The 14493-nt window shown below is 39.8% G+C and overlaps 1 protein-coding gene across 3 annotated transcripts in view; it reads right to left on the bottom strand.

Annotated features, from left to right (window-relative positions):
- The window catches only part of TRPC4AP (transient receptor potential cation channel subfamily C member 4 associated protein), a 62613-nt gene extending 49953 nt beyond the window's left edge, over nucleotides 1–12660 (bottom strand). For 2 of the 3 annotated variants that reach the window (XR_013992269.1, XM_081033598.1), the window contains exons 1-2: nucleotides 12412–12634; nucleotides 74–202 (exon numbers count right to left, since the gene is read on the bottom strand). Coding sequence is in view for 2 of the 3 variants with exons in the window: in XM_081033598.1 (XP_080889724.1) it covers nucleotides 74–202; nucleotides 12412–12579 (297 nt within the window). In the remaining variant the exon portion in view is untranslated. Of the gene's footprint in view, nucleotides 1–73; nucleotides 203–12411 lie in introns of all 3 variants that reach the window. The other variant, XM_081033599.1, reaches the window with a different exon arrangement.
- Nucleotides 12661–14493: the final 1833 nt, after the last annotated feature.

Raw genomic sequence — 14493 nt, 5'->3', positions numbered from 1 at the left:
TTAAAAAAACAACAGACATCTTATGTCACCTGGAGGCCCTGAATGCAGCCCCTCCAAGGCCCTAGAGAATTACCTTGAGGATGTTTTGGCACTCGAGGAAGTCACTGTGGAGGTGGCTAGTCGCATACAGCTTAAGGAGAAGCTGAGGAATTCCACTCCATTTGGACGGTTTGTCCCTTTCCATCAAAAAAGTCTCAGTGAACTAAGTAAAAAAAAGAAAAAAAAGAGAGAAACATTTTACTGGTGAGAAAAGAACTACAGTTGACCCCCGAATAACACATGTTTGAATTATGTGGGTCCAATTATATGTGATTTTTTTTCTCCAGTAAATACACAGTTGGCCCTCCACATACCTGGGCTTTACGTGTACAAATTCAACCAACCAGATTGGAAATAGAATTTTTGAACCATGGTTGGGAAGCTGCAGATGTGGACGGCTGACATATGCATTGTTCTCTGCCACTTTATATAAGGGACTTGAGCATCTGCAGATGTTGGTGTACACGGGGTCCACAACACCCTGCACATTCTACCACCTCCTTTCCTTTTGAGCCTCCTCTTTCCCAACGCACTCTAGGCACATGTTCTCTCTCTATGCCTCTCTGCACACGTTCTTCCCGTGCCTACAATGTCCTCTCCTTCTCTTTTCTACCTGGAAGCTTCCTCTCTGTCTTCAAATTGCAAACTAAATAGAAATGTTCCGACTGGCCTTCCCCTGTCCCTTCTACGATAGATCCAGATATCTGTCGTCTACGCTCATGGCAGTCAGTCTTATTATAGACTTGCAATGAATTTGGAAATCAGGAAGTGTGATTTTTTTCCCAACTTTGTTCTTCTTTCTCAAGATTATTTTGGCTCTCCTGAGTCCCTTACATTTCCATATGAATCTTAGGATCAGCCTGTCAATTTCTTCAGTGAAGCTAGCTTGGATTTTGATAGGAACTACATTGAATCAATGTGGGGAGTACTGCCATTTTAGCGATAATTAAGTCTGCCAATCTGTGAACATTGATGTCTTTCCATTTATGTAGGCCTTCTTTAATTTCTGATGTTTTGTAGTTTCATTGTACAAGTCTTGTATTCATTTTGTTAAATTTATTCCTAAGTATTTTGTTCTTTTTGATGATAAATGGAATTGTTTTCTTAATTTCATTTTTGGATTGTTTATTGCAAGTGTATAGAAATGTATCTAATTTTTGTATGTTGATTTTGTATCCTGCAGCCTTGCTGAACTTGTATATTAGCTCTAATAGTTTATGGACAAAAAGGTTGACCAAGACAATTTAACAGTTCTAAATTTGAATGTACCTAACAAATAGATTCAATATGTGCGTATATAAAGCAAAAATTGACAAAGCTAAAAAGAGAAATAAGCAAATCCACAACCATAGTGGGAGATTTTTATAATTTCTCTCAAAAACTGATACATGTAGATAAAAAATTAGTAAGGATATAGATTTTAACACAAACAAAACTGACACATCTACAACCTTACATCTAATAACTGCTCTCCACAAATTCTTTTTGAGAGTACAGAGAACATTTACAAATGACCAGTTGCTAAACCATACAGCAAATGTCAACACAATTAAAAAGAATCAAAATACAAACTATGTTCTCTGATTGCAGTGCAATTAACCTAAAATCTGTAAACAGAAAGATAACTATAAAACCCCCATGTTTGGAAATTTAAAAATACACTTCTAAAAAAAATGCATGGGTCAACGACGAAACCCAAGACAAAATTTGAAAATGTTCTGAAATGAATGATAGTGAAAAATACTACATATCAAAACTTGTGAGGTGTAAATAAAGCTATGACTAATGGCTTAAACCTCATACCAAAACCCACTGAAAGACAAATCACAGGCTATTCTCACTCATGAACACAGAAGAAAAAATTGTAATAAAATAAATCAGTGGATCAAATTTAGCAACCTATAGAAAGGATGAAAACCTGTATCAGAAATTGAGGTTTGGTTTAATATTTGAAAATTTTACTCAATGTAATTCATCACATTAATAACAAAGGCGAATAATTATATGAACACCTCAATTGATACAGCAAAAACATATTAAGAAAGTTCAACATCCATTCATAGTAAACTCAAACTCAGAAAAGAAGTGAACTAACAACAGTAGCTACAGAAAACCTCTGGCAAACATCATGGTGAAATGTTTAAGGCTTTCCTTCTTAGATTAGGAATATGCCACTTCAATTCATTGGATAGGCAGCACAGTTAGGCAGGCAAGAAAAAGAAATCAAAGATATAAGATTGGAAAGGATAAAGTAAGTTTCATTTGCAGATATAATATTCACAGAAGATTGTACACATATATAATCCAAAGAATCTAAAGGTAGCGTATTAAAATATAAGAGCAATAGGGCCGGTCCAGTGGCTCAGGCGGTTGGAGCTCCATGCTCCTAACTCCGAAGGCTGCCGGTTCGATTCCCACTTGGGCCAATGGGCTCTCAACCACAAAGGTTGCCGGTTCAACTCCTCGAGTCCCGCAAGGGATGGTGGGCTGCACCCCCTGCAACTAACAATGGCTGGAGCTGAACCTGGACCTGGACCTGGAGCTGAGCTGCGCCCTCCACAACTAAGACTGAAAGGACAACAACTTGACTTCGAAAAAAGTCCTGGAAGTACACACTGTTTCCCAATAAAGTCCTGTTCCCCTTCCCCAATAAAATCTTTAAAAAAAAAAATAAATATGAGAGTAACATAAATACAAGAGCAATATAAAAACCAACCTTGTTTTTCTATTACACCTACAGTTAAAAAACGCAATTTTAAAAGCACTATTTACAATACCATCAAAAAATGTCAAATGCCAAGGAATAAATGTAACAAAAATTATATATGACCACTGCATAGAAAACTATAAAACATTATCAAGAGAAATTAAGGAAAAACAAAGAAAAAGAGGGGAAAGGGAAGAGAAAAAGGGGTGGGAGGAGAGAGAATGAATGTATTGTATTCAATAGATCGAATGCAATCCGAATGCAATCTCAATCAAAATTTTGTTGTAAAAATGTACAGGTTCATTCTAAAATGTGTATGCAAACGGTAAAAGGCCAAGAGTCAAGAAATCTTGAAGGTAACTATGTAGGGGAAGCTACTCCTATTCAATATACTATAGCCAAAATCAACACACATAAAGTTACGGAAACTAAGACAATATGATATCAGTACAAGGATAAATAGACCTGTAGACCAGAAACAGGTATGAAACAAAGGTGGCACTACAGAGCACGAGGGTAAAAGAGACTTTTCAATAAACATTAGGTCAACCAGATATGGAAAAGCTCACACCACACCCCAAAATCAATTCCAAGTAGGGCGTATATTTGAATGTAAAAGGCAAAACAATAAAGCCTCTAAAAGATAAATAGAATATCTTTATGACCTCCGAATAAGCAAAAATTGTTAAACAATACAAAAAATAAAAAAGCACTAATAAGGAAAATAGTGATGAAATTAGTTGTATTAAAACTAAGCACTTCCTAATTTTACATATACGTGTATATATATATATATATATATATATTTACAAGAAGTGGAGTACAGGGCCAGCCCTGTGGCTCAGGCAGTTAGATCTCCGTGCTCCTAACTCCTAAGGCTGCCGGTTCGATTCCCACATGGGCCAGTGGGCTCTCAACCACAAGGCTGCCAATTCAACTCCTCCAGTCCTGCAAGGGATGGTGGGCTCTGCCCCCTGCAACTAAGATTGAACACAGCACCTTGAGCTGAGCTGGCGCTGAGCTCCCAGATGGCTCAGCTGGTTGGAGCACGTCTTTTCAACCACAAAGGTTGCTGGTTCGACACCAAGGGATGGTGGGCAGTGCCCCCTGCAACTAGCAAGGGCAACTGGACCTGGAGCTGAGCTGCGCCCTCCACAACTAAGATTGAAAAGACAGCAAGTTGACTTGGAATAAAGTCCTACAGATACACATTGTTCCCCAATAAAAAAGGCTTGTTCCCCTTCCCCAATAAAAAAAAAATCATTAAAAGAAAAAAAAAAAAGAAGTGGAGTACAGCGTTAGGAATAGAGACAGTGGAAATGTAATGGCTGTGTGTGATGTCAGAGGGGTAGTAGATGGGGGAGGGGGTTATCACTGTGTGAGGGATATAAATGATAAATGTTTAACTATTACATTGTTTTGTGCACCTGAAACTAATAAAAAAATGTTAAAAAAAAAACAACCCAAAACAAAAAAGGACTAAGCACTTCTGTTCATCACAAAAATCTTTTTTGAGGATTAAAAGGCAAGACACCAAATGTGAGAAATTATTTGTAGAACTATAAAGGAAATGAAAAACAACCTTCAAATCAACAACAGAAAAACTGGAAAAGATATGAACCAGCAATCCATAAAAGAGGATGTCCAAATGTCCAATAAACTTTTGAAAACACAAATTAAGACCCTAGTGAGGTCACTGCACACACTTAAAATGGCTCAAGTTTAAAAGACCATGGGTTATAGCAAGAACATAAAAAAACAGGAATTCACATACATGGCTGGTGGCAGTGTAAATCAGTACAACCACTTGGGAAATTGTTCTGTTATAACAATTGACGCTGAACCTATCCTATAACCCAGTGATTCTACTTCTAAGTAAGAGCATATATATGTAACCAAAATTGTGCATATACACATCAAGAGACATGTACAAAAATGTTCTTGTAAGCATTATTCATAATATCCCCAAACTGGAAAAATCCCAAATACTCATCAACAGTAGAATAAATTAATTGTAGTTTCAGGGGGTAGGAAAATAGGTCATATACAAAGGATTGGGAATCGGAACAGAGCTTCTCAAAGTTATACTGAACACGTAAAGACAGTGGAGTAACACCATTAAAAATGTAAGGGAAAATCACTTCCATCTAAAACATGAGAAAATAAAATGCTCTGAATGTGGTGAAGGGAAATCCCAAGAGTTCAGCTATATAGCTGTCCAACCGAGTAATTAGTCCAAACTGGAGCAGCAGGACGGAGGGGTCTAAAGATTTCTTTAAAAAAAAAAAGGGTGAGTTTTAGAATTTGGGAATAAATTGTAAGGACACAAAAAGCGAAGCAAAATTTAAAGACTATTCTAATAAAAGAAGCCAGACTCAAAAGGTTACAGACATATGGTCGGATTCCATGTCTAGGACAGTCTGTAAAAGGGCATTAGAATAAGACAGAAACCAGATGAGCGGCTGCCAGAGGATGGGGGTGGGAAAGAGACTGACTACTACCAGGGAATTTCTATATCCTAACTGTAGTATTGGTCACACAACTTATCCATTTGGCAAAACTCATAGAACTATACACTAAAAAGAGTGAATTCCACTATATTTATATCTCAATTTTAAAAATCGAGTGAAAGGGTGACTTTTAACCCTAAAGAAAAACTTCTACAACACAAATCTAACTGCTGTACACTGTCTATGTGGCTCTGCTATAAACAACCATGGCATCATCATCATCATCATCATCATCATGTCAGTACTTAACACCAAAGCCAAGTGTGATGTAACTACAGCCGCAGAACGAGAGACAAAACATGTGGTGCAGGGGGCTACGAAATGAATCCTAGTCTTCTACAAGGGGAAGAAAACAGATTACATCTAAAATAGAAGTCAGTAAACAGCCTTATCAGCATGTTATTTAGAAATGCTGGCTCTCCTGAGAATTAACATCGTTAAGATGTCCATACTCTCAAAGTAATCTACAGATTCAACACAATCCCTATCAAAATATCAATGGCATTTTTCAGAACTAGAATAATCCTAAAGTTTATATGGGGCCACGAAGACCCTGAATAGCCAAAGCAATTTTGAGAAAGAACAAAGTTGGAGGTGTCAGCTACCTGATATCAAACTACACTATAAGGCCCTAGTAATCAAAACAGCATGGTACCAGCATAAAAACACACATATACATCAATGGAACAGAGAGCCCAGAAATAAACCCATGCCTACAGGGTCAATTAATCTATGACAAAGGAGGCAAGAACATACAGTGGGGTAAAACAGTCTCTTCAATAAATGGTGTTGGGAAAACTGGAGATACATGCAAAAAAAAAAAATGAAACTAGACCACTTTCATACACCATATAGAAGAATAAACTCAAAATGGATTAAAGACTTAAATGTAACACCTGAAACCATAAAATCCTAGAATAAAACATAGACATAAACTCTGACATTGCTCTTAGTAATATTTTTTTGGATATGTCTCCTCACGCAAGGGAAACAAAAGAAAAAATAAACAAATGAGACTACATCAAACTAAAGAGTTTTTGCACAGCAAAGGACACCATCAACAAAATGAAAAGACAACCTACTGAATAGAAGAAGATATTCACCAATGATACGTCCGGTAAGGGGTTAGTTAATATCCAAAACATATAAGGAACTCATGCCACTTAACACCAAAAAGACAATCAGATTAAAAAATGGGCAGAAAACCTGAACAGACATTTCTCCAAAGAGAACATACAAATGGCCAACAGACATGAAAAGATGTTCATCATTAATCATCAGGGAAATGCAAATTAAAACCACAATGGGATATCACCTCACACCTGTCAGAATGGCTATCAACAATAAATCAACAAATATTGGCAAGGATGTAGAGAAAAGGGAGCCCTCGTGCACTGCTGGTGGGATTGTAAAAAACAGTATGGAGGTTCCTCAAAAAATTAAAAAATAGAACCACCTTGTGACCCAGCAATCTTATTTCTAGGTATTTATCCGAAGAAATCTAAAACACTAATTCAAAAGAGATCTGCATCCCTATGTTTACTGCAGCATTTATTTACAATAGCCAAGATATGAAGCAACCTAAGTGTCCATCAAGAGACGATCAGATAAATATGTGGGACATATATACATAATAGAATATTACTCAGCCATAAAAAAGTATGAAATCTTACCATTTGTAACATGGATGGACCTACAGGGTATCATGCTAACTGAAATAAGTCAGAGGAAGACAAATACCATACGATTTCACTTATATGTGGAATCTGAAAAACAGAATAAATTAACAGACAACAGAAACAAACTCAACAGACACAGAAAACTGATGGTTGCCAGGTGGGAGGCTGGGAAAGGGTTTGTGGGACTGGGTGAAAAAGGTGAAGGAATTGAGTAGTACAAATTGGTAGCTACAAAATAGTCATGGGGATATAAAGTACAGCAATAATATTCTAATAATTATGTATGGTGTCAAGGGGGTACTAGACTTATTGGGGATCACTTCATAAGTTATATAAACGTCTAACCTCTATGCTGCACACCTGAAACTAATATAATATTGAATGTCAATTGTAACTGGGAAAAAAAAAAAAAAACTGGCTCTCCGGCTTTCTGGACTCCCCCTGCAAAAGGAACACCCACAATCTGAACAGTGGTTGGAACTTTGGCGTGAAAAGTGGGGCAGGGCACACTGCTTTTTTTGTTACAAGACTCATGATACACAGAGGACCTCCCAACAATATTCCAAATATTCGACTTCACAGGAATTTCTTTTACTACTATCTCTACATTGTCTTATAAGGCATTTACTCTCATTTTAAAACAATCATTTGGATTTTGCTTTCCTTGTGAACAGCTGAGTACTGTGATGAAAGAGCCACCATCCAGTCATCTTCTAAGTCTGAATTATTGGCAGGTGTTGTATGGGATTTTTTCTCTTGGAGTACTTGTGGTTTGACAGTTTATACCAGTGATAATCTCTTATACATGCTGCCTGAGCTATCAACCTGTTTAGTGAACGTGACATTTCCGGACATTTCTAGTTTTCGTTGATTTATTTTGTCTTTACTGCTTTTCTTTTTTAAATAATTAAAGCCTGCATTCCATTAACATCAATGTATATCTTGTTTGTTTAGTCCTAAGTGTAAGATATCTAATGCCTCAAAATATCATACTAAGTGCAAGTAAATGCCGTCTTACAAAGATAATTAATGAAGATTAAATACTGTTAGGTTACTCTGATAACAAATGGTAACCAATGAATACTCGTGTCCCCTTTAATAGAATTTGCTTTGTTTCAATATAATTAGGAGTGAATTTTATGGTTTGTGAATATAAAAACTTCCTGTTAAAATTAATAGTATTTTTAATTTATCCTGTCCAGGGTTTTTCCAGTATCAAGTTTCCCTTGACAAGCCAAGGGAAGGCTGTTATTTGACTTAAACCCCTAGGCTTCACAAATACTAATGCTTAGAATGAGGTTAAAACAAGTAGTGCCTATTGAAATGTTTTTTAAAAAGGAAGAGTCTATCTAAAGAAAAAATAAGAAGTTAACACTCAGGTATAATTTGGATACAATAATCATAAAGGAAGCAAGGACTGGCATTTGGGAAACAGAACGAGGATGCCATAACCCAGCTTGTCACCAGAATGCCAAACTGAAGATCTCTAGGGCTGGTGGGTTATGACCTGTGTCACTCTGCTCTAGAGCCCATGGTTTGCCTAGTCTACCCCTTTCCCTCAATTCCTACTGATCACGCAGGGTCTTGTACATCCACAGTAAGGAATCTGGATTTGATTCTAACTGCAATGGGATGGCATTAAGCAAGGGATTTATAAGATCTGATTTAAGGATCAAATGTGCTGATGTGTGAACAGGCTCTGTAAACGCTCAAGCATCATACCAGTATATTTTATTACCTCGACAAAGGGCAAATTGAAAGGGAGATGGAAATAAGTCACACTAAAATCTAAGTAGGACAGGCCCATTCTAAATCATGTGGCCAGGAGTCTTTTCCCAGGCTTCTCTTAAGTTCCATTTAGGGAAATTGGGAAGACTTGGGGAAGATCAGGTTTGGTCTAAGAGGAATCAGGAATTTTATTTTTGACATAGTAAGTCTGAAATGCCCATTAGATATCTAACTGGACAGGCTGAGAAAGTATTTGGATATACCCATCTGGAGTAAAAGAGAGAAATCAGGATGGAAATACAGATTTAGGATCCATCAGAATATAGAGTATTTAAAGACAATACCCACTAACCTTTACAGCAAGTTTACTGTATTTCAGACACTATTTTAGGCGCTTTATATGTATTAACTCACTTCTTCCTGACCACAACCTTAGGTTAGTCCCATGGTTATTTCTATTTTACAAATGAACTGAGACATAAAGAAATTACGTAAGTAAATTGCCCAGAGACATGCAACAAGTATGTATCAGAGCTGGGATTTGAACCTAGGAAATCTGATCCCAGAATTCTTTAAAGTCAAGGGACTGTTTGGGGGTACAGACAGAACGGGACTAAGGAAGAGGACCATGCCCTCGTATAGTATTTCAATTCAATTTCCTGAGACCTGAGTACCTATCAAGTGCCTGGCACTGTTTCAGCCTCCGCAGACACAACGAAAAATAAGACAAAGTACCTCAAGAAGCCCAGTCTAATAACTGTAAGCTGATAGCGACTATTTACTATGATTAATATCTATGCTCCACACACTTGCCACGCTTTTTAGACATATTATTTCACTTAATCTTCCTAACATTATGAGGTAGATGTTACTGTTGCCATTTCAGAAATAAGGAAACTGAGGCTCACAGAGCTTACATAACACAAGGTACGTCACTCAGTAACAGAACTAGGGTTTAAGCTAGGTCTAATTCACTTGAAAATCTGGTCTTTTCCAAGGAAATCCTGTTACTTGCTACAACATGGATGAACCTTGAGGACATTATTCTAAGTGAATGATTCCACTTATATGAGGTATCTAAATAATCAAATTCATAGCCACAGAAAGTCCAATGGTGGTTTCCAGAGTCTGGTGAGGTAGGGAAGGAAAAGGGGAGCTGTTTAATGGATATGGTGTTTCAGATTTGCACGATGAAAAAATTCTGGAGATCTGTTTCACAACAATGTGAATATACTTAACACTACTGAATTGTACACTTACAAATGGTTAGTAAAACATTACAACTCAGTTTTTAACTCTATACCTTGTAGTTAGTTTCTATTTATTTAAAGTTATTTATTAGCTTTATTTCTTTAAACTTAATAAATTGTATTTTCTAAATGGTTAAGATGGTAAATTTTACGTTACTTTTTTTAACTGCAATTAAAAAACATGTTTTTATATCTGGTCTTTCCCAGTATACCACATGCCATAATGGATATGCTATGGAAATAATTTCACACCTATAAGGAACTAATTTATTCTGTAACGTGGAGGGGGGAGATGGAAGGGAGAAGGTAACAGGAGGAAGAGAGGGAGGTGTGCCAAGGAAGAGATCAAGGAAACTTACCAAGAAAGGACACATATAAAGATTAAGGTCCCCACTTTATCCTCACTATAGTTCTGGGAAGGGGCCTCCATCTCAACCTCTGAAATAGCTCCTACACCTGTATACAACTCTCCATCACTACAATAACCAGCCTAGACCAAGAATCCAGCACCTTCTATCTGGTGAGCTTCTCCAGTCTTCCTCCAACTCCAAGTGATCCAGCACTGAGAACAAATGAAGTGTCCTACATTGCCTCATTCATTATCTACAGAACTTCTGTGGCTCCTTACTGCCCTCAGAACATAGAGGATTATCAAGATGGTGTTTAGGAGCAAATTATCTAACCTTTGTGAGCCTTAGTTTTCTCCTTGGTGTTAAGGGAGGAGTTTTGACACCTAATTCAAAAGACTGAGGATTAAAGAAAGACAGTATACCTTGTGTAAAGCTTGACACAAAGTATTTGCTCAATGAAGGTGAATTAGTTCCTTTTCTGTCTATCCCCAATACAAGTAATAAAGTACTGGGATTTAAAGAAGGATAGAGCAAGTATTTCCAGGATCTTCTTAAGGCAAATAGAGAAGGATGGCAGGGGGAAAATGTACCTCACCTATGGTTATCTGATGTCCAGGAAAATACTACTTACCTAGAACTGTTTCTTCGTCTATAGCCCTCCACACACAGAGACCACCTGGTCTTTATTTTATTCTGTCCTTTTAATCATGTAAGTAACATTGAAATGGTTCAATATTAATACACATAAAGCTATACTGTGAAAAGTCTCACTCCCATTTTCTCCTCCATCTATCCAATTTCCACCCCACTCCCACCAAACACTTTATTACTTTCTTATGCATCCTTCAAGTTTCTTTATGTAAAAGTTGTCTTTAAATTAAGCTTGTCTTACAGGTGTGTTTACAAGGAAAATTCTGGGAACACGGAGGGAAGGGAAACCTCTTATTCTCCCTACTTTACCCTAAAGCAGGGGTGTCCAAACTGCGGCCTCCAGGCCAACTGCGCGGCCCCCAATCTATTTTTTATTGGCCTGCAGCAAATTCCAAAAATATATTTAGTTTACTTAAATAAACCAGATGAGGCAATACGTACTTCACCTTGAGTGAGTGGCCTGGCTGTTTGTGTATTTTACCGTGTATGGCCCTTGGTGAAAAACGTTGAAAAAAGTTTGGACACTGCTGCCCTAAAGCAATGGCCTTCGTTCATTCATTCATTTAAAAAAAAAAAAACAAAAAAAAAAAAAACAACAACTACTATCATATACTGGGCGCCTATTATAAGCCAGATACCAAATATAGCATTTATATTAACTGATTACCCTTCTGCCCTTACTGTGCACCAGAAATGCACTTAATGCTTTACATAATTGTCTCTTTTGATCCTCACAACACCTTAAGAAGTAGTTTACTAATTATTATCTCCATTTTACAAATGAGGAAACTGAGGCACAGAAAGGTAACTTGCCCAAGCAAGAAGAGAGCAGGGCTTTGAATCCAGGCCTGACTCCTGAGTCCTCGCTCTTAACCATGACGCTCTACATTGGCAAAACAGATAGTCCCTGCACCCGTTGGAGCACAGCCTAATGTGAGACACTGGCGAGAAAAACGGGTAGACAACAAAGAAATAGGTAATTACACACTAAGAAAGTAACGTGAACGAAACGAATTCCGGGCTGTGACTGAATAACAATGGGGAGCTACGGGGGTGGGAGGGAATGTCAAGGCCTCTCCGAGAGAATGACATATGATAAGCTTAAGAACCGTGTGGGGCTGTAGTGATGCCCCACCGCCCACTTCACAGGGGAGAAACTCCAGGCCCGCACAGACTAAAGCAAATTCGTCCCGAGTCCCCCAGATTGTAGACGTGGCGCAGGGAAAGCAGGATCCAGGAGCTGGGCCCAGGGCTCCTACACGCCATCAATGCCCAAAGCAGCCCAGCCCCGCTCCGCCCCTAACCGGGGGCCTCTAAACGACCGCTGCCCACCGCCCCACCGCGGCTGACAGCGTCCGTGCAGCCAACGGGGACGCCCAGGGGCCGGCCAAGGGGGGTCGGACCCACACTGCGGCGGCCCGGAAAGGCCTCTTCCCCGGCCCCCCGCCAGCTCCCGCCTGGTCCGCCCCGCCCCGCCCCTCCGGGCCGGCTTCGTACCTGCACGGCCCGGACCAGGCCCCGGCCAGTCAGCTGGCCCTGCCGCAGCTGCAGCAGAATGTTAGCGGGCCGCGGTCGGCCGCCCCATCCGCCCCAAGCCGCCACCGTTGCCGCTGCCCGTCGCCCTCGGTCGGCCCCAGACCCAGCAGACGCCGGCGCCGCCGCCATGTCTTCTCGTCCGACAAACAGGAAGCAAGCGGCCCCAGGGCCGCGGAGATTTCTACGGGGTGGCGGAGGGGTCGCCGTAGCGCCCCCAGCGGGCCGTCCGCGGAGGCGCAAGCCGCGTGGCAGGGGCCTGCGCGCCGTGGGGACTGCCGGGAAATGTAGTCTTGATCCCTGGCGGAGCAGGTGCGAATGAGAGAGGTGGTTTCCTGCACCAGTTTTTCTGGCCCCTTGATCGGGCATTTCGGCGAGATCCTTCCGGTCAAAGTCAAGTCCTGCGTGCGCACTCTCCCATTTCTTGTCTGTTTCGGGAGGTTACATCCAACTGCCCTGGAGAAGATCCTGGGCTCAGGGCCAGGAGTCAGGCCGCTGGATTAATTCCTGCCTTCCTCTCTCTGCCCTTGACTCGCCACAGACCTCTACTCCCTGCGTGTGAATTTCCTCGTTAGTTCATTCAATCGTAGTTCCTGGGAGCCTGCCTATTCAGCCAATACATAGTTCCTACGGGTCTGTTCTGCACACCGCACCCAACAGGTCACTGGGAATACAGTGGTGAGCGGAAGAGACTAACTAGGTTCCTGTTTTGGAATGCAGGTTACAGGGGAAGACCCCAAATCCCTACGCAGATAAACGCACAATAACTAACTGGGTAAGTTGTGAAACTGGATACCAGTTGTACAGTTAAATGAATTAATGTAAGGGACAGGAATTGGTAAATTACATCATATTCTGTCAGAGAAACCTTGTCCTAAATTTTCCTCACCAGATAGTATATTCTCTCAACATAATCATTCATTCTTTTGGCAAACTTCTGTGGCAGGACCTATTTGTCACCTTCCCTTGCGCCTTCCTGGGAAGGGTCTTGTAATTGACAGAGGAGTGCTGGGTGTGATGCAATAAGGAATGATGGGGATTGTGACTCAATTTATCCCCCAAATCAGAATACATTTTTTAAGTGATTTTGTTTTTTTTGTATTTTTTTTTTAATTGGGGAGCAGTGTGTTTCTCCAGGGCCCATCAGCTCCAAGTTGCTGTCCTTCAATCTAGTTGCAGGGGGCTCAGCCCACCATCCCATGTGAGAATTGAACCAGCAACCTTGTTGTTCAGAGCTCGCACTCTAACCAACTGAGCCATCCGGCTGCCCCCAAACCAGAACATTTTTAAGAATGAAAGGACTATTAATTTACACTAAGACAGTAGGCATATATGGGGACTGTCCCAGGAAAACTGGGATTATGGTCACCACCCTGTTTAAAATGAGTGGTCTCTACTGCCTCTATGGGATTGTTGCTGGATCTTCTAGTTTTTCCAGAAAAGCCAAAAATCTGAATTTTTATGTGAAATTTCCCAACTTTGAAAACTCCATGTGCCAAATAAAACCCTATGTGTGACCCCGGGAACAGGGAGACCAGAAATGGATCCAGGCATTCATGGAAGTTTAGTATGTAGTAATGGAGAAATTTAAATCAATGGGGAAAGGAAAAAAAAAAAGGTCTTTAACTTCACACTAAAATCTAAAATGAATCTCAGACACGTTAAAAGCTATATATAAAATCAAAGTATAGTTCAAAAACTGGGTTGTGGTAATGTTATACAACTCAAAATCATTGGATTGTACACTCAAAATGTGTGAATTTTATGATATGTAAGTTATACCTTAATAAAGCTGTTAAAAATCAAAGTATAAAAATAGTAGAAATGGGCAGAGCGGACACCTCCGACTCTAAGACGGCATCAGTCATCCCAAAGAAGGAGAAGAAACTCATGGATGTCAAAATAGGGGAGCTGTCAAAGTGGATACTGATGCCATCTTTAGGATTTCACTCCTAAAGACATTGTTGGAGCATTTCAAAGAGGTTATTACCAGTATTACAACAAGATGTCAATGTGAAGAAAGGGAGTGTCGCTGGGCGCTAGGGT

Source organism: Rhinolophus hipposideros, assembly GCF_964194185.1.
Source record: "Rhinolophus hipposideros genome assembly, chromosome: 22".
NCBI lineage: Eukaryota > Metazoa > Chordata > Mammalia > Chiroptera > Rhinolophidae > Rhinolophus > Rhinolophus hipposideros.
Note: the sequence above shows the minus strand (reverse complement) of the source record. Positions and strands in the feature narration are given on the sequence as shown.